This window comes from Giraffa tippelskirchi, chromosome 11, assembly GCF_054371585.1.
Source record: "Giraffa tippelskirchi isolate mGirTip1 chromosome 11, T2T-mGirTip1v1.2.pri, whole genome shotgun sequence".
NCBI classification, from domain to species: domain Eukaryota; kingdom Metazoa; phylum Chordata; class Mammalia; order Artiodactyla; family Giraffidae; genus Giraffa; species Giraffa tippelskirchi.
Window position 1 is genome coordinate 8,000,847 of NC_137285.1, and position 27,281 is coordinate 8,028,127.

At 50.4% G+C, this 27,281-nt stretch overlaps 1 protein-coding gene across 6 annotated transcripts in view; it reads left to right on the forward strand.

The window, feature by feature from the left end:
• Window positions 1–27,281, forward strand: part of WSCD2 (WSC domain containing 2) — a 180,715-nt gene that overhangs the window by 145,820 nt on the left and 7,614 nt on the right. For all 6 annotated transcript variants that reach the window (XM_081542965.1, XM_081542966.1, XM_081542968.1 and 3 more), the window contains 5 exons: window positions 1,549–1,733; window positions 15,245–15,366; window positions 18,742–18,916; window positions 24,254–24,418; window positions 25,805–26,005. In XM_081542965.1, the coding sequence (XP_081399091.1) occupies window positions 1,549–1,733; window positions 15,245–15,366; window positions 18,742–18,916; window positions 24,254–24,418; window positions 25,805–26,005 (848 nt within the window). The remainder of the gene's footprint in view (window positions 1–1,548; window positions 1,734–15,244; window positions 15,367–18,741; window positions 18,917–24,253; window positions 24,419–25,804; window positions 26,006–27,281) is intronic.

Sequence of the window (27,281 nt, forward strand, 5' to 3'; positions counted from 1 at the left end):
CTTTGGCCACCTGATGCGAAGAGCTGACTCATTGGAAAAGACCCTGATGCTGGGAAAGATTGAAGGCAGGAGGAGAAGGGGATGACAGAGGATGAGATGGTTGGATGGCATCACTGACTCAATGGACATGAGTTTGAGCAAACTGCAGGAGACAGTGAAGGACAAGGAAGCCTGGCGTGCTGCAGCCCATGGGGTTGCAAAGAGTCAGACATGACTGAGCAACTGAACAACAGTTGAATCTGCCCAGGTGGCCCTGTGGTCGCACGCCACCCCAAGTGGTTGGGGTGTTCGGAGACACGAGTCTGGGTGGGTCTGTGTCCCCAGCTAGCCCCCGGAAGTCATGAGCTGACACCTCCTGTAGGTCCAGTCTTGGAGGACCAGTATTTTGCAGGCTGCCCCCTGCCCCCAGGAACCTTTCTCAATTCTGGAAAGTGCCTCAGAGAACACAGTGGGCAAGAGGGCTGAGCAGGGGTTGTCCTACTCCCCTCCCCCACACCACTTCATACCCACCCCTGGAGCCAGAACAAGCAATTCCCTTTTCATCTGTTTACAGACGGATCCTTACCAAGAGTCCTTTTTAGGAAATGATTCCCTAGCTATGAAAAAAAAAAAAAGGAAAATCTTGCAGTGCCTGGATTTCTTTTTTGTTTTAAGGAAAGGAATTTTTTTACTTGGCTGGATATGTGACCTTGGTTTTCCAGAGAGACGCGAGCGTCCCCTGCCCTCTCCCAGACTTCTCTCAGGGGACCTAGAAGTATCATCCCTGGGTGGTGTTTCCCGGAATAAAGGGGCTAGACTCTGCACATGTGATTGGCTCCTGGCTCTGGACAGGGAAGACCAGAGAGTAGGGAGGACAGAGGGACCACAGGACCGGAAGGATGTGGTGTGTGTCAAGGGTGCTGAAGGTGTATGTAGGTGGGTGTGAATGTGACGTGGTGTGTCTGTGTGGCGAAGTGTGTAGGAGGTGTGAGACCTCAGGCAGGGATGGAAGCCAGTTGTCTCCCTGGGGTCTCGTCCCCTCCTTGAGTCTCCCTGCCTGCCACCCCCCAGGACCTCCCTGTAATCCTTCTCGGCTTCTTGCCCATTGCACATGCAAGACTTGCAGACTCCTCAGCCTCCACGACCTTCTCAGGGTCTCCTTATTCTCAATTTTGATGTCCCTTGGAGCATTCCTGTCCCCCAGATCTCCTTAGGTCTCCCTGACTCCCACAGCCTTCCTTGTTTTCCACCCTTCCTACTTCCAGGAAAATAGGGAGAGCCCCCCCACCCCAGTCTCCTCCTTTCCCTGGGATCTCCCCATCTCCTGAAGCCTCTTGTCTACCCGCTCTCCACTGTGGATGGGTCTCCTGTCCCCTGAGGTCTCCTCTCTCCCCCCGGGCGTCTCGCTGTCATCCCAGCTTTAGCATCTATATCCCCTCCTCCCCCTGGGACCTCCTAGTCCCCAGAGCCGACCCATCCCCTGGGACCTCCTCAATGGCCACGACTCCCTGCCCTTCCCGGGGGTCTCCATGGTGGCAGGCACCCTGGCCTGACAGCAGCCTCCCCCAGGGGTTACCTGTATGCTGGGCTGGAGTTCGGCGCCGAGTGCTACTGCGGCCACAAGATCCAGGCGGCAAACGTGAGCGAGGCGGAGTGTGACATGGACTGCAAGGGCGAGCGGGGCAGCGTGTGCGGCGGAGCCAACCGCCTGTCCGTCTACCGGCTGCAGCTGGCCCAGGAGTCAGCCCGCAGGTGTACGTGAGTCGGCCCTCGCCCACCCGCGCCCCCCACCCCTCCTGAGCCCTCGGCTGCCCTCCCCAGCCGCCACCACCCTGCCCCAGCCTCGCCTCCAGCGGAAACCCTCTTCCCCCTCAGCAGACCCCGAGAGCCTGACCTGGCCTGTCCTTCCTGATTGGCTGAAAGCAGGTTGTCCCTAACGATGGTGACGATGATAGTGACAACAGCAAACACTCCATCGTTTTCGAAGTGCCTTCTCTGGAAGAGCACACCTGATCCTCACGAGGACCCTTGAAACCGCCCAGTTGTTTACCCACTCCCACTTTACGGATGAGGAGACTGAGGCTCAGAGTCACACAAGCAGCAGAGGATTTAAACCAACTCCAGAGCTTATCTGTTAATTTTTCTTTTTTGGCCGTGTCATGTAGCATGTGGGATCTTCGTTCCCTGACCAGGGATTGAACCCAGGCCCCCTGCGCTGAAGTGTGGAGTTAACCACTGAACCACCAGGGAAGTTCCATAGCTTATGCCTTTAATGCTCCCATAGAGACAATTTCCAGATGGCGCTAGTGGTAAAGAACCGGCCTACCAATGCAGGAAGTGTAAGAGGCAAGGGTTCGATCCCTGGGTCAGGAAGATGCCCTGGAGGAGGGCATGGCAACCCACTCCAGCGTTCTTGCCTGGAGAATCCCGTGGACAGAGGAGCCTGGCGGGCTACAGTCCATGGGGTCATGAAGAGTTGGACACAACTGAAGCGACTTAGCACGCATGCATGCAGAGACAGTTTATCCCTCACTTGCCAATGTTTTGGTCTTATTAGAAAAACTCTCCAGTTTTCAGACTGAGGGAGGGAAGGGTGTGATTAGGCGAGGACAGGAGCCACCCCCTCCTCTGTGGATATTGTCCCATTGTTCCTTCTCTGGCTGTTTAGTAGCAGTTAATGTTTGCTTCTCAAGCATCTGCTGTGCGCCGGGCACTGTGCTAAGCCCCTTGCAAGCCTGATTTTGTTTCCCTTCCCTACAGACTTTTAAGGCAGTTGCCATGGTTAATCATCTCTATTTTACAGTGAGAAAACTGAGGCTTAATGAATCTAAGTAAGCCTGCCCAAGGTCACACAGCCTTGTGACTTCAGAGCTGACGTTCAGACCTACAAGCAGAGCTAATGGCCTTGACAAAAGACAGAGGGCTGAGGTTTGTCCTGGGTACTCTTTTGATGTGGTCCTGAGGTGGGAACAGGAATCCGGAACTACAAATCTTGAATTTGAAGGTGCCGGGGAATCCCAGGGAGATCTTGTTAAAATGCAGACTCTGATTCAGCAGGTAAGATTCTGCATTTCCAAGGAGGTCCTAGGTGATGCTAGGCTGCTGGTCCATGGACCACATCTTGAGTAATAAGGCCTTAGACCTCAGTGGAGCTGACAAGGTCCACCCAGAATGTAGGGCTGCCCACTCAGGTGGACTTGGCAGAACTTTAACGCCTGTGTGCATGCAGCGAAAGGCCTCTTCCATTGAATGTCATTGTTGATAAAAATTCATTGCTGGTTTGCTTGATAATGTGTTCTGTTTTCCAAGCCCCATGTTTTTGAAGCTCTGTTCACGCTTTGCTCTGCAGCAGGGTCAAGCATGCGGCCAATTTGCAAAGCAGCTGATTTCTAGAAATGGAGGTACCATCTCCCTCTCCATCATTGCCTCAGTTCACCCAGGTCCGAGGCCCCGGCTGGCCGAGGACACGGAGGGTGTGTGAAATCCAGGCTGGATAATGTCCGCACAGCAAGTTTCTGGTTTGGCCATTAGGGTAGTGAGGTTTTGATTTGATGGCAGATTTCTCATCCCCAATACTGATTTCTTTAATTTTCTTTCTTTATTTATTTTTGGCTGTGCTGGGTCTTCCTTGCCACATTTGGGTTTTCTTTAGTTGCGGTGAGCGGCGTCTACTCTTCATTGCAATGCACGGATTTTTCATTGCCGTGGCTACTCTTGTTTCAGAGCATGGACTCTAGGGTGCACAGGCTCAGTAGCTGCGACTCATAGGCTCCAGAATGAGAGCTCAGGAGTTGTGACACATGGGCTTAGTTACTCTGTGGCAAGTGGAATCTTCCCGTGGGCCAAGGATCGAACCCATGTCCCCTACATTGGCAGGTGGATTCTTTACCCCTGGACCGCCAGGGAAGTCCACTACTGATTCTCTTTATGCCAGTATTTACATTATTTGGATGGCGACTTTGACCATAAGAAGAGATGACCTTAGAGTTATGTGTATTTAGAGGGAAAGCTGCAGCCACTAGAACAATCTGGTGAATGATGCTAAGCTAGATAACAAGAACTGGGCTGTGTATGTCATCAGCCACTATCAGCCAGACCTCCTTTTGGTTAATGTTCAGAGTGGCTGGGTAAATGAACATTCTCCTGTCTCTCTTGTCTCTGTCTCTCTGTCTCTCTTTCTGTCTCCTGCTCTCCTCCCCCACCACACACACACATACACAGACACACACACTATTAAGATCACCTGGTATAATAACAGTCTCATGAATGTGTGCTTAGTTGCTCAGTCGTGTCCGACTCTTTGTAACCCCATGGGCTGTAGCCCGCCAGGCTCCTCTGTCCATGAAATTCTCCAGGCAAGAATACTGGAGTGGGTTGCCATTTCCTCCTCCAAGGGATCTTCCCAACCCAGGGATCAAACCTGGGTCTTCTGCATCTCCTGCCTTGGCAGGCAGATTCTCTAACCACTGAGCCACTTAAGAAGCCAAATCAATAGCAGTCTCATGGACGATCAAAGATTTTTTTTTTAATTTCTTAAAATGTAAAAGCCTCAACACACATAGACCATGAAATTCTCTTACAGTTGGGTGTGTTTTGCCCTGGTAGCAGCGCGGGTGGGGTGGGGGGTGGGCTGACTGGGTGGTTGCTGGTGAGAGACCCCTGAGGCTGCTGGGAATGCTGCTGTGCCCCTCGGCTCACCCACCTCTGCAGTGGTACTCTGTTCTATCCGAGAAAGGAACATTCCATCCATACATTCAAGATGGGGAATCCAGTCATTTCTACTGAGAGAGGAGGCCTGGAGTCTAAGTCCACCCCAGCTGTTCTGAATTGTCGCTGTACAAGGTTGGAAGCTTGGGCACCTCCAGCAGGTGACTACAGAAGGGAATCTAAGCCTTGCTAACCTCAAGGCTACTGTGGCTGGGATGAGAATGGAGGTGGCTTGGATAAGGAGACAGATGGTTGGTCAAGTTGGAACTCCTTGTGGGCTCCCAGTTGGCAACACGGTATTGGGAGAGAGCATGAGGACTGTTCACTGAACCAAAACATTTGGTGAGCTCCTCTGTGGCTTAGGCTTGGAGAGGAGAATGAGTAATAAAGCATAGTCCCTGCTCTCAAGGAGGTCACCATCTAGTGGACAGGCAGACCCAAGACCAGTAGGGTCTGTTCAAGTGGGCAACGGGGTGGTGACATATATATAGGAGCCAAGGAAGCAACATTTGAGCAGAATCTCATTCTAAGATTTCCAGGTGAAAGGAAGAGTCATGTATCCAGCCGAGAGTAAAAATCCAGGATCAGCAAAGGTTATGTTTTGAATGACCCTTTAGAAGCACCTTCCTTGCTAATGTTCCATTTTGCAGCTTTAGAAACCGAGGCCTAAACAGCACAAGTGGCCAGATTGAACAGCCCTGGGGGCAGCTCCACAGAAGAAGGCCGACTGGTTAGGGCCTTGAAAGATGCACAGGATTTTACCTGGTGTGAAAGAGGAGGATATTCAGACTAGAGACACATTGCCAAAGGGTGGGGAAGAAATCAGGGCAGAAGGAACAGAGGGTGCAAAAGCCAAGAGTTAATTTTAGTGGACAATGGGCAGGCCTGATGTTTTCAAGGCCACAGTGCTTGTTAGGGACTGAACTTAGGCTGGAACCCAGTTCTCTGACTCTTGGTTTGGGTGCTAGTGAGATATAATGCTACAAACACCCTGACCTCTTGTGTTGGATTCTGGACCCCATTGCCTCTCCCTTGGGAGGGCTCCTTGGTCTGACCTACCTCCTTTCTTCCCTGACCCCTAATCTCTCCTTCTGCCCTGTGTCCTGTCTCTACACAACACAGAATATCCAGTGTCTTTGCTATGACTCAGTGACATGCTTGGTTTCCCATTCCTGAGATCTGATTTATACACAAATAAGTTAGAAAGGGAAGCCTTCCACCAGCACGTGACACTGGCATGTACTACTTTAGGCAGGGCAATGAGCAAATGCTCCAGGAAACAGGTGTGGTAGAAACAAGATTCCATTTGTAGAGTCATTCGTTTGTATTAACACTGTGTCCTAACTGTGTTTCCCTGGGCAGTGGCACAGAACTCTGAATGATTGTGAAGATCCAAAGGAGGCTTACTGTCTCCTGAGCACCCCTCTGGTGGGGTGTCGGCCTTGCATGGGGTGTCGGCCTTGTGCGGGGAGCCAGCCTCGTGTGGAGAGCCAGCCTCCATGTCTCCGAGGTGATGGAATGCCCCTATGGTAGTGAGAGCATTAAAAGGTTGGCAGAGCAAATGTCGGCAGGAACCCTGCTATTCTTCCTTGACACAGACTCTCGGGCACAGGGACTCTTTGCCCTTGTTACAAAAGGACCGAGAAATGGACTTCCTTCTTGGTTGGATTACATTTTTCACAGCGGTTTGCTAAATGTGTCAGCAAGTGCGGCTTCTCCTCCCAGGGGCAGAGACCTGCTGCTGATCTGAGAATATTATGGCTTTATAGGATGTTGCAAGAAATTCCATTTGCCTGAAAGATTCTTGCAAGTTTTGCTTTGCAAGGTTCAGTAGAATTACACAGAATACATATATATGTGGGGCCCATGGGTGGCTGTCCATGGTGCTGACCATCCTTCAGTGCTGCCTAAAACCCCTATGGGCTTTATGGTGACTCAGTGGTAAAGAATCCACCTGCCAATGCAGGAGACCTGCCAGTGCAGGTTTGATCCCTGGGTAGGGAAGATCCCCTGGAGAATGAAATGGCAATCCTGTCCAGCATACTTGCCTGAGGAATCTCATGAACAGATGGGCCACAGTCCATGGGGTCACAAAAGATTCAGACACGATTTACTGACTAAACAACAACAAACCCCCCAGGACTGCAGACCAGCCTCTCCCAGGACTCAGCCCTTTTCCCTCTTTTTTTTTCTATCTTTGATGAAAGTATTATGAAGCTTACATTGTGCGTGCATGCTAAGTTGCTTCAGTAGCATCCGACTCTTTGCAACTCCATGGTATGTAGCCTGCCAGGCCCCTCTGTCCATGGAATTCTCCAGGCAAGAATACTGGAATGGTTTGCCATGCCCTTCTCCAGGGAATCTTCCTGACCCAGGGATCAAACCTGCATCTCCTACACCTCCTGCATTGCAGGCGGATTCTTTACCACTAAAGCATGAGGAAAGCTCTATGAAGCTTATGTTATCACTGAAAAAATAGATCTTGACTTGTGGTTTACAATTTACATAGTGTAAATTGTGTACTATTCTTTTTGTGTACTGTTCTTAGTTCTAGCAATTTTTTGTCTCTTGAAGGTTAGAAGGGAAATTTGGCGAAATGCTTGTCCTTTATGCTCACTATACTCTTTTTAACCACTTCACCATCTAGCCTCAGATGACCATGGAAAGTCACACTGGATGGAGGGAGGGACCATGTCTAGCTCCTTCTTTGCCGGGCCTGGAGTCCTCTCCTTTACGTTGATATATGCCTGGTATCCCTGAATTTTATAATTCAGATGGGTCTTCATGAGTTCTGCTGTGTACAGTCAAGGCATGATAGCTAGAAAATTGTTCTCATTCTGTATCGTGGTGGGGAATAAGTAGTTTACGCTTCTCCCTAAACCAAACTCCAGGAAGGCTATGGGAGCAATGGATATAGGGTTTTTTACATTTATCTACTTGGCTGTGCCAGGTCTTAGTTGTAGCATATGGGATCTAGTTCCCCAACCAGGGATTGAACCCAGGCCCCCTGCACTGGGAACATGGAGTCTTAGCCACTGGACCACCAGGGATGACTCTGGATGTAGGTTCAGATCAGGCATACATTGTTTCTATCCCAGCTCTTTCACTGACTTGCTATCTTGACTTTGACCGTGCCATTCATTCTCTCTGAGCCCCAAGTGCCTCATCTGTAAAATGGGGACAGTTCCAACCCTGAAAGACTGCTATGCCCGCCATGTGAGATAAAATCGAGAAAGCACAGTGCCTGTTTGGAGTAGTGGTGATGCACCTTCCTTCCTAAAATGGAAACTCCTCAATTCACTCTGAGCAGCACCCAGCTCAAGTTATTTGAATTTCCAACAGCTCACAGGAGCCTTTGGTGATGCCTAAAAATAGCGGGTTTTGAATTCTCCTCGGACAGTTAGGCTCTTTGTGTAATTCAATCTCTCTCTGATTATAGGTAGCCATTAACAGCTCCCAGCTCACTGCCTTTCCTCCTCACCGGTATCTTTAATGCAGTAGAGCTTGGCCTAATTACCCTGGGGGGTGGTGGCCTCTTTCAAACCAAGGAGAACTCTTCCTCGCCTGCCTTTAAGCTGATGCCTGGTGGTATTTCCCTCATTTTTGTGAAGCCTCAGAACAAAGAGATGATGAACTTCAGAGAGACTTGCGCTTCCCCCTAGTCAAGAGAGCTGATGAACAGTTGCTCTGCTTGCCTCTTGCTAGTAAAAAAACCCCAAGCTGCCGAGGTCACGCACCATCCCAGCTGGCCTGGCAATGAAGAGCTGACATTATCAGAATGTGGGGCACGGGCTTTTGTGATCCTTGGACCCCTCCTGTGGAGCTCAAGAGGGTTTCTGGGAAATCCAGGTGGCTGGCACGGGGTCTCCAGAGCCCAGCCAGTTTGGAATTCAGTAGACCTCCTGTAGAATAGCAGAGAGGTGGGAACCTAGGATGTGGCGTCAAATAAGACTGGAGCCAGATCCCAACTCTGTACCCCACTAGCTGTGTGAGCTGTAATACCTATCAAATCTTGTTACATCTTAGGATCTCCAGCTGCAAAACAGGATAATAGATAGCATCGTCAACTGCTTAGGTTGTTGTGAGGATAAACTGAGGTAACATGTGTCACATTGGGGCTTCCCTGGTGGCTCAGACTGTAAAGAATCTGCCTGCAATGCAGGAGATGTGGGTTCGATCCCTGCGTCAGGAAGATTCCCTGGAGAAGGGAATAACTACCCACTCCAGTATTCTTGCCTGGAGAATCTCAGAGACAGAGGAGCCTGGTGGGCTACAGTCTGTGGGGTTGCAAACAGTTGGACACGACTGAGCGATACACACACACACACACACACACGGGTAACATACTTGGCATCAACGACATACAGTTAACAGCTGTTACTATTTTCCTTTGTTGCTCTACTTCAGCAAGGTTGGTCATTAGGAAGACATTACTCAGGGTTGCTGCTACTGTACATGAACTGTGTACTGCACAACTCCAGGGGGTGCCATTCTCACAGACTGCAGGCTGTGAAGAGCAGCAGCTCTGAACTCCGTGCAGGATTCCCCTTGGGAATTAAGAATGCACAAAGATCCAAAATATTTTAAGTTGGATTCCCCCAGAGACAAGGCTGTGAGCTTTGGTTTACTTGAACGATGACCCCACAATGGACCTCCAAGGGAGTGAAGACATGAGACAGGGAAGGGTAGGAGTCAACACAGACCCTTTACGAAGCAGGTCACTACTGAGGAAGCTTAATCCTGTTGGGAAGGCAGCGGAGAGAGTTCTTCAAAGATGTCCCATCAGAGGGGCAGGAAACTTCAGTATTTATCCTCCAAAGTTCACCCATCATCAGCTGAGGGAGGATCCCAGGGAGATTAACTCCCTGGAAGCGTAGTCCATCCTTCACACACCTAGGTGTTTATAGAACGTCACTGGCAGCCTGTAATGGGATGGTGAATGCCATGAGTGTATTAATGGGGCACTTAATAGTGTCTCCTACGTAGGGTCTGGCCACCCTTTAATCATGAATGAGTGATGGAGAAGGAGCAGGAAGAGACATTGACTAAATCCGGGTGGGTCTAGGGCCCTGTCGATGCCACTGTATCAACTTCCATCCCAACTGTGCAGGGTAGAGATGATGATCCCTGAGCATAGACGAGAAAAACAAGGCTCAGGCCAAGGACATAAAGCTGAGTAAGGTGCTGACCCAGGTCTGTCTGAATTTAAAACCAGTGCCCTTTCTGCTGGGCATGAGAGACCTTTTGCAAACAGGAAGGCATCCACCTAATGCTGTGGAAGTCCAAAATTCTTTGTATCACCAGAGAGTGTTAGGAAATTTAACGGATCCAGGCTGGCCACTTCTCTTGTGTTTTCAGATGTAAGAGACAAGAGAGCCTTGCACCAGCAGTAGGGAGAACTGGTGATCCGTTCTGAACGTGTTAGTTGCTCAGTTGTGTCTGACTCGTTGCGACCCCATGGACTGTAGCCCGCCAGGCTCCTCTGTCCATGGATTCTCCAGGCAAGAATACTGGAGTGGGTAGCCATTCCCTTTCCCAGGGCATCTTCCCGACCCAGGGATCGAACATGGGTTTCCTGCATTCTAGGCCGATTCTTTACCATTTGATCCACCAGGGAAGCCCTGACCCATTATACAGATGGAAGAAATGAGGCTAGAAGGACGATTCAGCATCTTGGCCACCTTGCATATTCTCAGTGTTCCGATCACCAAGCCATAATGGAGAGCAACCTGCAGAGAGAGGTGCCCTCCAAAGTGTTCCCCAGACCCCTGGGATTCCAGCCTTCCTACTGGACATCACAAGGCTCTCTGTGAATCCACATAGTTTCCCTCCAAAAGCAGAATGGGCAGGACTGTAGGAACATCCCACGTCCAGCAGGTTAACTGCTCCTAGAACTAACTTCCCAAACCTGTGTGCCTCCCCACCCCCACCCCAGTGGACACCTTGACCAAAGAGAGACCTGCAACAGCAGCTTCTGATCCCTCTCTGGCCCTTTAAGGCCTCATCTTACTTGGTATTCAGGGCTTTCGGTTCAGCTCTGCTTTCTAAGCTGGGAGGTTCAGGGACTCATTAACAGATGCTGAAATGTCAAAGGGAGACCTGTCTGAGCTATGCTGGGCTTACAGAGTCTTCCTTCTTCTTCCCATCTTGAAATCTGGCCTCCCTGCATCCAGGAAGGCAGGAAAAGACCATCTGAGAGATGCCAGGGTAGAAATTCTACTTCCTCTAAGGAGATAGATTCACAGACTTTTGCCTGCCCCTTCCCTGGGGGCTTAGATGGTAAAGAATCTGCCTGCAATGCAAGAGATCTGAGTTTGATCCCTGGGTCGGGAAGATCCCCCAGAGAATGGAATGGCTACCTACTCCAGTATTTGCCTGGAGAATCCCATGGACAGAGGAGTCTGATGGGCTACATTCCATGGGATCAAAAAGAGTTGGACATGACTGAGCAACTAACACTTTCACTTTTCACAAAGAGAATCAAACTCCAATGTCAAGAGACCCCAGAGTGACAGCCTTGATTTTGTGAATGGTTAGTGGTCAAAGGGGAGTGAATATATGTCACAGTGTTTTGGAAATGCTCAAACAGGGTCTGGGGCTGGTTTCTTAGAGAAGGATAGCCCAGAGTGTAGGGACTCAGAGCTCAGATGTTCCCAGGCTGGAATCCAGATACTTGTCAGCTGTGTGGCCTTAGGGAATCACTAACCCCTCTGAGCCTGTTTTCCGTTCTGTTTAATGGGGAGAGTGAGACCTGCTTTGTCATTAGGAGGATGAAGTGTATCAAGTGTTTACACAGTACCTGGCACATGGAGAGCATTTGATAAGACCATCAAGAATGGAAAGCTCTCAGACTTAGATGCCAGTCTTAGCTCTGCCTCATAATCTGGGTGACTTGTATCAAGTGGTTTCAGTCCTCTGAGACTTGAGTTTCCCTGTCTTAAAAACGGGGCTGCTTATACCACCAGGGCGATGCAAGTGTTCAACAAGGCCACGTGTGTTCAGCCTAGTTCCCAGCTAATAGCATGTTTGATGTGACTATAACCATTTAAGAGGGCTTCCCAGGTGGCACAATGGTAAAGAATCCACCTGCCAATGCAGGAGACCTAGGAGATGCAGGTTCAATCCCCGGGCCAGGAAGATCACCTGGAGGAGGAAATGGCAACCCACTGCAGTCTTCTTGCCTGGAAGATTCCATGAACAGAGGAGCCTGGTGGGTCACAAAAGAGTCAGACATGACTGAAAGAGCAAGCATAAGCATCTAACCATCATAGTAGCATTATTATTATTGGAAGAAGCATAGAATTGGGAGACCGAGCAATCTGGCTTTGATTTCACTCTGTCCTTAGCCAACTTTGTGATCCTGGAAGCCAGAGTGCCTCCTTGAACCAGCCGTGGCAGCTACTGCTCGTGGCTACTGTGAAGATTCAATGGATCCAAAGCACCCAGCTAGGAGCCTGGCATCTGTGGAGGCTCAATAAACACTAGTGGAGTTTTAAGAGAGAAGAGGAGCCCCCTTATTTCTGAGAGCAAGGCCAGCATCTCTTTGTCCTGGCACCTGAGTTGGCATCCGGCTAACTGAGTTGTTTGGTTAAATGAAGGTTTGCGCACACCGCTTCTGGCCTCCCAACTCATTGCTGTAAACCTTTAGCTCAAACGGGCTTCCCTTGTGGCTCAGCTGATAAAGAATCTGCCCGCAATGCGGGAGACCTGGGTTTGATCCCTAGGTTGGGAAGATCCCCTGGAGAATGGAAAGGCTACCCGCTTCAGTATCCTGGCCTGGAAAATTCCATGGACTTTCACTTTTGCTCAGACATCTGACTCTCCTGCCTATCCTCGCCTTCTATGGCACATTCTGTGAGCATCATTAAAACTTTCTTAGGGTGACCGATGAAATGGGGCTTCACCTCTGTGCACCCTGGGCCATGGGATGGGAGACCACGGGACACCAGTGGCTTTCGGGGTGTGATGATTCTTCATTTGGAGGGTGGAGGGCTGTCCTGTACAGAAGAGAATCTGCATAGTCTAACCCCCTCCTTATCATTTACATGTGGGGAAACTGAGGCCAGGACCACAGCACCCACCACCATCGCTTCTCCTCAGCCTGGAGTGAGAGGTGGGGAAGTGGTGTTGGATAGCAGGAGTCTGCAGCATGCTCTGGATAGTAGTCATTTAACCCAATTCCAGATGTCGTCTCAGCTTGCTAGATTTCCCTCCACCATGAACAACTTCAGGCTCCAGGGTGCCAGGTGGTAGGGATAATCACTAGGGTGCCTTTGACAGCTGAGATTTAAAATTTTCATTGCTAGACTCCCTCCCCCTCCTCCATCATCCTTCTGCCCGGGGAGTAATTTCATATCTTTTTCTCTGCACTTAAATATAGGCATGCTAAAAAAAAAAAAAAAAGGCGGGGGTTGGTGGGGGGGCAGCGCTTACCAGTAGATAGACCCAGATACAGACATAGATGGAGATATACGATTTTTGCAGCTTGCTTCACTTTCCCCAAGGGTTAGCATCATGTTTCTGAGAAAGTCCTCAGCACGTTTTTGCTGACAATGGGTCTTCAGTGTGGTCATACAACCTCCCCTGCTAAGTCCTGTCTCTCTCATTGGTCACGTGAGAGTTTGCCGTGGACCCTGTAGAGTTCTCAAGAAGGTAAAATGAGGTGGCATTTGCAAAGTTCTCGAAGAGGGGATAACACATAGCAGGCACTTGGTAAGTGGCTCCTACTTGTGAGCTCCTGGTTTTGAGTCACTTGTCAACAGTGTCCTTTGTTTTCTCTGAAAGTTGTGCTTCTATAAAAATGTATTCAACTCAAATTTGAGAACCATGGAACCCAATTTAAAATGGGCATCATAAGCCTTTAGATAAATTTGACAGGGGCCACTTTTAATTGTTAAAATTTGTCTCTATTATATTAAAAAATAAATGTGCACTGTCAAAAAGGTTGGGGAAAAGGTTTACAAAAAAAAAAAAAGTGGAAATAAAAATTGTCTATAATCCTATTCTGCCAGTCAGAGTTCTCCAGAGAAACAGAACCAGCAGGATATGTGGAAATGTATAAATTAAGAGATTGGCTTAAGGAAGTGGCTCATGAAATTGTGGAGGTTGGCAGGCCTGACATCCAGAAGCTGAATTCCTTCTTCTCTGGAAAACCGCTTTTTTTCCTCTCTCATTCTTTCAACTGACTGGACGCAGCTCACCCACATTTCAGAGGGAAAGTGTCCTTAAAGTCAGCTAACTGTAGATATTAATCCATCTAAGAAAAACTTTCTCAACAACACCTAGAACAGTGTCTGACCAAACAACTGGGCACCATAGCCTCACAAGTTGACACAAAACTTAACCATCACACCTACTATTCAGAGATAACCCTCTAGAGATTTATATTGAGAGATAATTTGTGTACATAACTGACATTTTATAATGGGTAGAGTGTCATCTTTTCAGTTTTTATTTAGCATCCTATCTTGAAAACATCTTTAGAGAGATGACGCTCTCTCTAAAGTAACCTTTAACCTCATTATTTTGTATGGGGCATAGACTCCCACTGTGTCATCATTCCATACATTATTTGTCCAACACTTCATTGTTGGACACTGAGGTTGTTTTCAGGCTTTCATGTGTTAATGTAAATCGTTTCTGCAATGAGCGTTCTTACTGATAAATCTTTATGTGCATCTGTAGTGGATGCAAAAGATATCCACCCAAATCCTCTTTACCACCAGTAGCTCACATCTGCCCCCTTGCCTGAAAAATGATCCTTGACCCAACAGCTTCCCAAATGACAGACAATGAGGAGGGGTGGGCAGACAAGGCCAAGGTCAGACCCTTTTCCTTAAAGTGGAACCAATCCTGTGATGCCACTTACCCTCCAGGCTGAAGGTGGTACCCAGCCAAGGTCCCGTGCTTACTTAGTGCCTCTCCTCCTCTGTCCCGCTTCCCTCCCACCCTTCTCCTGAGAGCACGCCCTCAATAAAACACTGTCTCTGGGTAAACCCAGCTGAAGACAACAGCTGAGTATTGTTTTAGCAATGGCCTCCAAATTTTCTACTGTGTAGCTGGGATGCTTCCAGATGAGGGAATTAAAGGGAATCTCTCCAGTAAATCAGCCTCTTGTAGCACTGCATGGGGCAGACACTGTTGAGGTACCGAGTTTCTCCCCTAAAGCCCAGGATGAGGGCGCAGAGCACCCCAGTGCTGGAAGAAGGAGCAGGAGAACCCTGGACCCCATGGCTTCCCTCCATCTCAGATGTCCAACCCTCTCCCGATGAGATCACAAAAATCCTCCATGGCATCTAAGTTGCCACCACCAAGGATGCGAAAGTGAGACGTAGGAATGGTGGCAAAGAAAAGGGGATTGTACGGCCCAGCGAGAACACCTCGGCACCCCGGGGTGTAGACAGAGATGCTAGGGTCGAGGACACTCTTGGAATTTTCTAGCTCACTAATCTCCAGCATGTGTCCCTGCCTCCGCTGGGCATCAGTTCATCAGTGCCTCCTTCAGCAGGTGGTTCTGCCAGCCCGCATCTGACTGTTCCTTTTCCCCTTGGCCCTCCAGACGGAAGTGCAGTCTTCAGAGGCTGCTTCCACAGGCCCGACAACCTCTCCCTGGCCTTGCCCGTGACGGCCGCCATGCCCAACATGTCCGTGGACAAGTGTGTGGACCTCTGCACGGAGAAGGTGAGCCTGTTTCTGCACACGGAATTCCAGGGAGGGCGGTGCGGGGCAGCTGGAGAAGCGAGATGCTTGGCTCGGGGAGCAGCCATCTGGCTGCTCTGAGGAAGGTTATGACTGTGATGTGTGACGCAGGAGGAGAACATGGATCCAAAAGCTGGGAGTTACGCAGGGTCCATTTCTTTCCCTCTGAGGAAGTGTGTTCTAATAGTGAGGACTGCTCAGGAGTGAGGGTGATGTGTGAACTGGGCCTAGAAGCAGGCGTTGAGGATTGCCAGGTAAAGCCCAGGACAATCCTACTTTGGGCAAGAGTGAGTTCCCCATCACTGGCGGTATGCAAACAGAGGCAGGGCAGGTGTGGCATCCTGAACTTTGGGCACTGGATAGCAGTTGGACTGGATGATCCAACTGGACGGTCCTTTCTCAGCCTGAGATCGCTGATGGATAGCTGACTGTTTATCCTTCTTCCCAAATCAGACAGGGAACTCCACAAGAGTAGAGTCTACCCTAAAACATTTTGTGACCACTCTTGATACCCAGCACGGAGCTAAGCTCACCACTGGCATCCAGTGATATCTGAGGAGCTTTCTCCTTCATTCAAGGTGAGCTAATTATATGAGGGTCCACAGGAGAACCCCCCCTTCCCCACTACAGGAAAGTGGTTACCCATTTCATTCATCCTCTCAGCTAGTATTTGATGAGGACCTCCTTTGTGCCAGACCCTTGTGCTCAATGCTGGGAGTACAAAGTCAACAAGATGTGGTCTTTATCTTCAGTGATGCTGGCGTTGGCTGGGGGCCGGCTTTGTGGCTCATCCTGGATGCTCAGCCCACACCCCAACTCCTGAATGCCCCCACCTGTTCTGAGTCATCCTGCTTGGCTGTTTCTTTCATTAAGGCTCCTAATTCACGAAGCCCCTTTCAGAAAGACCAAGAGGCAGCAACATCGTAGAGACTGCCGCTTGCTGAGCCCCTCCATGCAGCCCTCTGCCCCATGGGTCACACAATTTACCTCTCACAACAAGGCTAGGAACTGGGAATTTTCATCCCCATTTCACAGATGATAAAACCAAGGCTCAAACAGATGAAGTCACTTCCCAAGCTCACAGCACAAGCAAGTGGCAGAATGGGTTCTGACACCAAATCTATGGTCTTGACTTCTGAGCTCCCCTGGAGACTCCATGAGCTTCCTAGGTGCGATAGTGGTAAAGAAACGAGCTGCCAATGCAGGAGACATAAAAGATGCAGGTTCAATCCTTGAGTTCGAAAGATCTCCTGGAGGAGGGCATGGCAACCCACTCCAGTATTCTTGCCTAGAGAATCCCATGAACAGAGAAGCCTGGCAGGCTATGGTCCATAGGGTCGCAAAGAGTCAAACACAACTGAAGTGACTTAGAACGCACGCAGTCAGAGACCCCCAGAGAGAGGCTTGCAGGAACTCTTCAAGGTCCAGGAGCCGTTCAAGGGCAGCCAGGTAACTGTAGGTCACCAAGCATTTCCTGAGTGCTTGCTCTGCTCCCTGGAGGCATCCTGGAAGGTCAGGGGTGCTGGTCATAAGATTAAAAAAGGTTTGACCATCTTTTGGTCCAGCTTTCTCTCTTGGGCAGGAATCCCCCTCCCATGGCCTCCCCTCCAGGTGGACATCCATCTGTCCTGAGGGCCCGAGGGGAAACTACAGATCATCTGGAGGTGAGGGACAAACAGGAGACGGTGAGGTCACAGGGCAAACCAGTGTGAAAAAGTGTCCTACTGTACACAGAACTGGAGGGAAGGGAAGGTGTGGGCAGGTTGTGGGGTGGCGTGGGGTACAGGAAGGCCCTGCTGCAAGGCTCCCTCTCCTATTTGCCCCTAATCTCCTTACAGGGGGCCACAGGAGAAAACTGGAGGGGATTAGGTGGGCAGGAGTCCAGAGCCACTCGTACCAAGTGGTGGCGGGTCTGAGACTTAGGGGGTCAGAGGAGGCTTCAGTATGTGTCACCGGCTAGAAAACAGCCTCCGTCACGGGCCAGGCTCAGCCACCTGCCTCCCAGCAGCATCTCGCTGATCTTAGGCTAGGTGCTGTAGCTCAGATGCAGTATCTGAGAAAGAACCCAAACCTACCATGGCCAAGCTCACCAGATCCAGCCCCAGAGGTGTGACCTTGATTTGTTAGCAGATTATTCCTGGACCAGCTACCAGGGAGAATTCGGCTCCATGGGTCTGAGAAAACTGGACAAAGGACAGTCTGTTGCCCTCCAAATCTCAGGTCCAGCCTGCTCCCACTTACCTCTTCCAAAGAGCAATTAAAGCAATTAGGAGCCTCTCACCAAGGGTCGGATTCGACTTAGCGACTGAACCACAACTCCCAGCAAAGACAGTGGTTACACATAGGTAACGACATCCTCTTTGGCGTAAAAGAACAGTTTCCGACAGCTTTTCCCAAAGCATGGGCTTCATACCATAGTCAGCCCCAGAGGATTGACTGGGGTGTAATGCACGGCCGTGAGAAAAATTATCCGTTTTCAGTTTTCTTTCAGGTCCTCCAGGAGAAAGCAGCTTCTCAGTGCTGTGGTGGCTTTAACACCTCTCTCCACTAACTAATCTCCCTTTTGCAGGAAAAATGGAGTTGACCCCAGGTTCGAGTTCTTGGCAGGCAGAGTGCCTAGTTAGAATTTAATCACATGGTTTTGTTTCTTTAGTATTAGGGTCTACAGTATGAAATGTATGAAAATGCTACTTCTCAACCAGTACTACTTTGGGGAGTGATAAAAAAAAAGTTCCCTTTGAAACCTGAGTCTCAAAGGGTGACTTGAAATTTGCGTCTCAAAAGGAAACAATAAATAGGATATGTGCGTGCTCACACGTGTGTGTTCAGCTGGGTCCAACTCTTCGCGACCCTGCAGACTGAGCCCTCCAGGCTCCTCTGTCCATGGGGTTTTTTCAGGTGACAAAACTGGAGCGGGTTGCCATTTCCTCCTCTAGGGGACCTTCCCACCCCAGGGATCGAACCCAAGTCTGCTTCTCCTGCATTGGCAGGAGGATTCTTCACCACTCACACCACTTGGGAAAGCAAAAAGTAAAACTATGTGAGGCGATGGGCATGTTAATTAGCTTCATTGTGGTGATTATTTCACAGTGTATGCATACATCAAAACATCAAGTCATACACCTTAAATAAATGCGATTTTTATCTGTCAAGTATAGCTCAAGAACGCTGGAAAATATAATAGTACAGGAGGTACGCAGACAGGACAGAATCTTCCTAGTGAAGCTTGGGGACCCTCGAGTTGGGGAGAGTGATGGAGAAGGCGGTGGTTGGAACGCAAATCCTGTTTGCATCCCGAGTCCAGGCTGCCCGGGGATGCAGTGACTTTCTTCCCTTCCTCTCTCACGTCGTCCCCAGGAGTACCCGCTGGCAGCTCTTGCGGGCACCGCCTGCCACTGTGGCTTCCCCACCACCCGGTTTCCCCTCCACGAGCGAGAGGACGAGCAGCTCTGTGCCCAGAAGTGCAGCGCGGAGGAGTTCGAGAGCTGCGGGACCCCCAGTTACTTCATCGTGTACCAGACGCAGGTCCAAGGTAAGCCAGCCCCCGCCCCAGGCAGCAGCCCCCAGAAGCTCTCCCAGTGGCCGCCTCCCACCCAGAGGTGCTCCAGCCAGCCCGTCAGCAAGAGAACCATGCAGGCTAGGGGGCAGAGGGCAGAGGCAGGGCTAGCGGGCATGGCCAGGCCTAGAGATCCTGAAGGGGCGAGGGGGAGGGCCCTCGGCAAGGGGGATGGTTCTGGAGACCTTCCTCTCTAGCTCACACTGACGACCCCCTTGGTGTCTCTTCCTGCAAAGGGGGCAGAGAGAGTGAGCGAGAAGACATCTGAACTGGGAGTGGGAGACTTGGGTCTTCAACACAGACCTCCAACCAGATCACTCACATGATCCTGGGCAAGTCATTTCTCCTTTCTGGGCCTCAGTTTCTCCATCTGTAAAATGAAGGTGTACATTGTTCCAGTTCTAGGATTCTGCAAATTTATAACTTTTTCTTCTCTTTCTCCATCTTTCTCATGCTTTCTACTTTCATTTTTCTCCCTTTGCCAGTGGAACCCACACTTGATGTTTATCTCCTCTTCCATCTCTTGGGGGTACCAGACTTGATGATGATGGTGATGATGATGGTGATGATGGGGATAATGGGGATGGAGATGGGATGATGATTGGGATGGTGATGATGGTGATAGTGATGATGGTGATGGTGATGGTGATTATGATGGTGATGATGATGGTAATGGTGGATGATGGTGATGGCGAAGATGATGGTGGTGATGATGATGGTGATAATGGTGATGGTGATGATGGTGATGGTGGTGAGGGTGATGGTGAGGATGATGATGGTGATGGGGATGATGCTGGTGATGGGGATGATGATGGTGGTGATGGTGGTGATTGTGATGTTGATGATGGTGAGGATGATGATGGTGATAGTGGTGAGGGTGATGGCGAAGATGATGGTGGTGATGATGATGGTGATAATGGTGATGGTGATGATGGTGATGATGGTGATGGTGAAGATGGTGATGGTGGTGAGGGTGATGGTGAGGATGATGATGGTGATGGTGGTGAGGGTGATGGTGAGGATGATGATGGGGATGGGGATGATGATGGTGATGGGGATGATGATGGTGATGGGGATGATGATGGTGGTGATAGTGGTGATTGCGATGTTGATGATGGTAATGATAAAGGTGGTGGTGGTGGTGGTGGTGGCACTTAGGGACTTTCTTTGTTCCAGACTCAGTGTTGAGTCCTTTGTGTGCATTTTCTCACTGATTCTCCTCAGCTTTCCTATGAGTCAGGAACGGTCATTATGCCTACTTTACAGGTAGAGAAACTGAGACTCAGAACAGGACTTGCCTGAGATCATGGGGTTTATAAAATTTCTAGATGAAAATCTTTTCTCCTGCTGGAGGCATGATGAAAGGTGGATGGCACTTGGAGAGGTAACTTGCTAGGATGCTCAGCCCAAAGAAAACCCGTGAAGGAGTACTCCAACATCTGAAAACACTCTCCACCTATATGTGTCAGTCCCGTGCCAAGCCTCATCTCATTTAATTATAGAAAGCCCACAGTAAGCCTATGATCAGGGCAGTATCATCCCCATTTTACAGATGGGAGAACCAAGACTCAGAGGGGTTGAGAACTGGCCATAATCACACATCTGCAAGAGTGATTTGCTTTCAGGTTTCTGATTCCAAAGGCCATGCTAGAAACCTCTGACCACAGTGCAAAGGACACTCCCCACACACTCTGAAGCCTGGAGAACTAAAAAACCACCACTGGGCTAGACTTCCTCTTCATCTCCCAGGACCCTAGCCCATGTATGGTTGGGCAGGTTGAGCACTGCACAGGCACAGCCTAAAGGAAAAGTGATGCTTGAAAGCCAGCCCGTGCTCTGCCTGTTGTGCTGTGCACTCTGGATGACAGTGCATCTGCTTGGGGGAGGGGAGGGTACCTTTATCTGATTTGCACACAGGTGCTGTAAGAGCTAGTGGCAGCCCCACCAGCAGCCTGCCCCTGTGTGGCCTGATGTGGGGTAGTGGCGGCCAACTGCGGCTTCCTCCCTGGCAGCTGAATCCCACTAAGAGCTCAGTAAGCAGGAATGTGTTTCGCCAGGGTGGCCTCTGGCTTTATTTACACTCCAGTGAGGAAAGATGAGTGTTTGTTCGTTTGCAGGAAATGTTGGTTAGTCTGTACAGAACTGTGTAGCTACAGGTTGGGGGAAGGGTCACACTCAGCTTAATTATCCCGTGACCAAGAGCAGCTCTGATGCGAACAGGACATCGGAGCCCCTTCAGTAGCCCCTGATTGATGGGTTTGCTCATTCCCAGGCCACTACTGCTCCTCAGGTTCCCATGTCGCACTTGCAGGCCCCCCACCCTGGGGAGGTTTGAGAGTCACGTGGTTCAGGAGGCCACCAAGAGCATGGTCCACGATGACTGCCATTTATTGAGCACCTACTGTGTGCCAGGTACTATCTGAGCTCTTTAGACTGAATTAACTCATGTAATCCTCACAACAGTCCAATGACATAGGTACTGCAATTATTACCATTTTACAAACATGGCAACTCAGCACAGAGAGGTTGAATAGGTCTGCCAGAGTCAAACAGCTAGGACAGAGCAGAGTTGGGATTCAGCCCGAGGCAATCTGGGACCTGAGCCTGCACTCCTAATCTCGGCTTCTCAACATATACTGCATATACTTCCCGTGCATTGTCCATCTGATCCTGTAAGGTTTGTTAGCCCCACTTTAGAAGTGAGGGAACTGAGGTTAAGGGAGGTAAAAAGCCTTGTTCAACATCGCACAACTAGGCCATGATCATCCTGGACTGAAGCCAGGTCTGTCGGATTCCAGCTATGTACTACACTGCCTCCAGCATCTGTTTTGATTTGTGGAGCTTAAGAACCAAATAAACTTCCTTTTTAATGCTGAAAATAAGCACCTTTACTTTGCCTCCCAGACAGTAGTTAAATGGAGAATTCTGTTTTCAGGGGAAATTGAGGGGCCCAGTTCTTTCTCTCTCCCAACATTTTATTATGAAAAAATTGTCAAAGCTCCAGAAAAAAATGGGAAGAGTTACACAGTGAACATGCTAGACTTATCCTACAGATTTTACATTTCTCAGCGTTATGGTCTGTTTACTTTCTCATGCATCTCTTCATTTCTCCATCCCTCAATTTTTCTTCCTGGATGCATTTCAAAGTAGTTGCAACATGATTACATTTCAGTCCTCATGTCACTAATTGTAATTCAATATTTGCTTATGGTTTTTCAAAGTAACATTTACATAGAGCAAAATGCACAAATTTTGAGTGTACTGTTTAATGCCAACTGGGTCCTATCAAATCCACACCCCTCTCAAAATTATAAAACATAACTACGCTCCAGAAAGTTTTGTATCTAGCCTCCTTTTTTGCAGTGTGTTTCCATGAAAACTATTCCCAGACACCTGCTTGGCTTGATAAAGATGCTTTTCCGCTTGTTTGTTTTCCCAAAGTCTGCTCTCCTCTGAACAAACAGATTAAATGTGCATGGCAGGGGAAGAGAGCTGGTCTCTGGCCAGTAGCATCATTACTAAGAGCTCACACTGTGTGAGCCCTGTGTTCACACTCAATACCCGTTCTCTCTTCTGACATTCCTGAGAACCCCAGGATGTCATTATTATCAGCGTCCCATGTTACAGGTGAGAAAACTGAGGTTTATTCAGATCCATCATTTTTCCAAGGTTACCTACCCAGCAAGGAGGTGGAAGAATTGGAATTTATGTTTAGGACTTCAGACTTTCCCCTTGAAGGGCTCTTTTGAGAAAGCAGTGTGGCTCATGGTGAGACTTCGATAATGGCAGCTAATACAGAACAGGAAAGACCAGGGTACCATCTTGGAAGGATTCTAAGGGCGGGATGATGGGGGGTAGCAGATGCTGCCAAGTTAACAAAGCGAGGAAAGACTGGATTGAATGCTGGGTGGTCACTGGTGACTTGAGCAGAAGCTGATTCTGTGCAGTGAGCAGGGAGGAGCCCCGAGGAGCCCCAGGAAACGGTGGAAGGAGGAAAAGGGATAGGAGTGTGGACAACTCTGCCAAAAGTGAGACTGAATGGGGTATGGAGTGAAAATGGAAAGTGAAAGTGTTTGTCGCTCAGTTCTGTCTGACTCTTGTGACCCCATGGACTGTAGCCCACCAGGCTCATCTGTCCATGGGATTCTCCAGGCAAGAATACTGGAGTGAGTTGCCATGCCCTTCTCCAGGGCATCTTCCCGACCCAGGGATCGAACCCAGGTCTCCCGCATTGCAGACAGATTCTTCACTGTTTGAGCTACCGAGGAAGCCACAGGGGTGCAGAGAGAGAGTGCTTACCAGAGGGGGGAGTTTTATTTTTAACGATGGAGTTATTTGTTCATGTCTGAATGGTAATAATCAGACAAGCTGAGAGAGAGAGAGAGAGAAGACAGGGAAAATAGATGGAGTTATGAGCTGGGGGAGGAGAAAGGAGATAGAACAGAGACACTAGAGCAGGGATCATTCCCTTCTTCCCAGAAAGTGGGGGCGTAGGGGAGGAGAGAGGCTGAGAGAGCAGTCTTCGGGTTCAAGGGGCAGGGGAGGGAGGGAGGCTTGCCTGCCGTGACTTCACGGTAAGGATTGAGGTCATCGGTCCAGAGTGAAGAAGCAGTGGTAGGACCAAAAATCCAGGATTCTTTCCTCTTCCTTTTTCACTGCCAAATCCCCTTTGCTGGGCCATCACCTATGTCTGTAGGGAGCAAAAAAAAAAAAATCACCCCTGTGACCTCTTAGCTCCAGGAGGGGCTGCAGTGGGAGATGCCGAGATGTAACACTTTCCATCAGCTCTGATGATCGTGGCTGAGGGACCAGCGCCCCTGACACTGCCCAGGCAGGCAGGAGCAGAGCACAGATGGACCAGGTGCTGGCAGGTGCGGAGGTTGGAAGGGAGAGCAGGCGGATGGCATGAGCCTAGGAAGATGCAAGGACCAGGCTGCACAGAGCTTGGAGGTCCAGGTGAAAACCTTGGCCTGGGCCCCATGCAGATGGCTGCCATTTGTGGGTTTTAACCTGGAGGAGAGTGTGGGGGTGATAAGACAGAGCCTCACTGTTCAGGTGAGAAACTGAGGTTAGAGAGAAGGCTCGTCCTCCTGGCTGGCTTTTATTGAATCCCTACCATGTGTGCAACCTTCTTTCACACATTATCTCATAACCCTGTTCCCATTTCCAGATAAGGAGACGACAGGCTCGGAAAGCACCAGCTCTCACAGCTGGGAAGTGGCAGGGTTGAGACTCACACTCTAATCCCTTCTGGCCAGCCTCCTTCCGATTGGCCCCTGACCCTGACCCCTGTCTGTGCCCTGCCCTCTGCAGACAACCGCTGCATGGACAGACGGTTCCTCCCAGCCAAGTCCAAGCAGCTCATTGCCCTGGCCAGCTTCCCAGGAGCCGGCAACACGTGGGCTCGCCACCTCATCGAGCTGGCCACAGGCTTCTACACTGGCAGCTACTACTTCGATGGTTCTCTGTACAACAAAGGTGAGGAGATGCAGAGGAATGGGGATCGGACCCCCCTGGAAGGACATGGGAGTACCCCTTCCTGAGCACCTACTGCATGCCGCTCAGCTCTCCCGGGCATGTTGATTGGACCTACTATGTGCTTAGTGAGCTTCCCTGATGGCTCAGATGGTAAAGAATCTTCTTGCAATGCTGGAGACCTAAGATTGATCCTTGGGTTGGGAAGATCCCCTGGAGGAGGGTGTGGCAACCCAACCCAGTATTCTTGCCTGGAGAATCCCATGGACAGAGGAGCCTGGTGGTCTAGGGCTACAGTCCATGGGGTCGCAAAGTGTCGGACACGGCTGAAGCGACTCAGAACAGACTTAGCTCGTCATCACAACCCCCACAACCCTCTCTGGCCTCATGCTCCCTTCTCGCCCTCTGCTGTCCTGTACCAATTGCTCATGTGTGACACATTTCTTCCCATCCACCACAGGACCTTTGCACTGGCTCTTCTCACCTGGGATGGTAAACTCTTCCCCGTCCTCCAGTTCTCAGCCTAAGTACCATCTTGCCCCGGAAAGCCTTTCTGGATGCTGCCTGACTGGGTCAGTGATCTTGGCCAGGCTGGCTGGGCCGCTCAGCTCCAGACTGCAGGTTGGACCCATGTCTATTCCATGGGTCTCTCGCCCTCTGGGACCAACAGCTCTCCAGGGCATGTCCTTCTCGCAGTGGCAGCTGAAACACACATGTGTGCTGGGCTCGGTGTGCTTAGGAGCCTTCAGGCTCCTCTGTCCATGGAATTCTCCAGGCAAGAACACTGGAGTGGGTTGCCGTTTCTCTCTACGGTTCCCCGACCCAGGGATGGAACCTGTGTCTCTTGCACCTCCTGCCTTGGCGGGGGGATTCTTTACCACTGAGCCACCTGGGACGCCCCCAAAACACACACAAGTGAACAGAAACATTCTGGGTCCCGAGACATTGGCCAAGACCCATTTCCGCCCCAAGTCCATTGGCCAAAGCAAGTCATACGGCCATTCCCAGCATCAGTGGGGTGGAAATGCAGACTCCATCCTAAGGGGAACCCTCAGGCACATCAGGTCAGGCCCCCCATCACAGCACCTGGGTGTAAATACTCCTCTTCTGCAGTCCTAACCAGGGCAGTGACTTTACATTCCTATCACTATTTGAATAGTCTGGCTCTCAAAAACTGTGACCCATGGATGTTTTTGCAAGTTGTTTTCTCCCCAGCTCCCTGCGCAGTGCCTGGCACAGAGTAGGTGCTCTATAAACATGCGAGTGACTGAATGAGTGGACAAGTGAACATCTGAGAACCCCAGAGGTTGCCCGGGATGGGGCGGGATGGGCCTCCTGTCTCCCCCAGCTCACTGCCGTGTCCCCGGCCCCCTCCCTGGCTGCGGGAAGGATTCAAAGGTGAGCGGGACCACTGGCGCAGCGGGAGGACCATCTGCATTAAGACGCACGAGAGTGGCCAGAAGGAGATTGAGGCCTTTGACGCGGCCATCCTGCTCATCCGCAACCCCTACAAGGCCCTCATGGCAGAGTTCAACCGCAAGTACGGTGGACACATCGGCTTCGCTGCCCACGCCCACTGGAAGGGCAAAGGTACCACTTGGGAGTGGGGGCCAGGCCCCGGGGTGCCGAGGGCAGTGCGAGGGGCCAGGGCTATCTCCTGCTAGGGATCCAGGAGGGCATCCTTGAGGGCGTGTGTGTGAGGTTCCAGGTCCCACTTAGAGCTGAGAAGGTATGCCTCCCACATGCCACCCAGCCCACGAGCATCACCCTCTGTGAGCCAGGCTGTTATCATGACACAGTGGTTAGGGGTTGGGCTCTGGAGCAAGACTCCCTGAGTTCAAATTCCAACTCCACCACTTCCAGGAAAAGCTCCTTCACCTCCATGTACTTAGATTGTCCGGTTTATAAAGTGGAGGTAGTAAAACTCAAGAATTCAACCCTTTAGAAGCACTCAATAGACCCTCATGTAATTGATAATGGGATCGATTGGAGAAGGGAATTACCATTCCCTTCCAATATTCCCACTCCAATATTCTTGCCTGGAGAATCGTTCAGACAGAGGAGCCTGGGAGGCCCCAGTCCACGAGGCCGCAAAGAGTCGGATACAACTGAGCGACTTTCGTTTTTTCCCACACTGATTCAAAGCAGGTTCCAGACCCTTTCCTAGGAATTAAGAGACCTAAACCCAGGTCAGTGGCAGAGTGGCCATGAAGTCATCTGTGAGCTCCTATAAGCATCATTCCAATAAACCCTCCCAGCAGAGACTCGGAGAGGTTAAGTGACTTGCCCCTAGGTCACAGCTGGAAGGTCACACTGTCAGTCTCCAGGTGCTGAACTTCATTAAGATGATCTGAGTTTGGTGTTCATCTCTGGTGCTCAGTAGATTCCAGAATGGGAGAATGTCTCGGTGCAGAGCAGCGGCCCCACCGTAGTGGGGGAGAGCTCCAAAGTCAAAACCCCTCAAACCCCCGTATCAGTTATCACCCATGTCTCCATTACCATAATGACAGTCACCTCCGTGAGTGTTTGCAAACCCCCACAGTTAACCCTGTGTTGTGGATGGGGCAAGCTAAGATCAGGGAGGTTGAAGGCGCTGTTCCTGGAAGTGGTGGAACAGGGGTTTGAACCCAGGGACCACTGAGCTACCATAATGAATTGATCAGAACGTCCAAGGCCACAAATCCTCCCCATGCAGAGCCCCTGATGCCAAGTAGGTGCTCTGTAAACGTGAGCCCTCCCCACCTCATTCAGCCTCGAGGAACCAGGCTGCTGCAGCCTCTAGCCCCAAGGGTGTTTCCCACTCCCTCCAAACCTTCCCCATGGGCCCACCCCGACCCTGCCGCAGGCTGCTCCACATTCCAGCCCC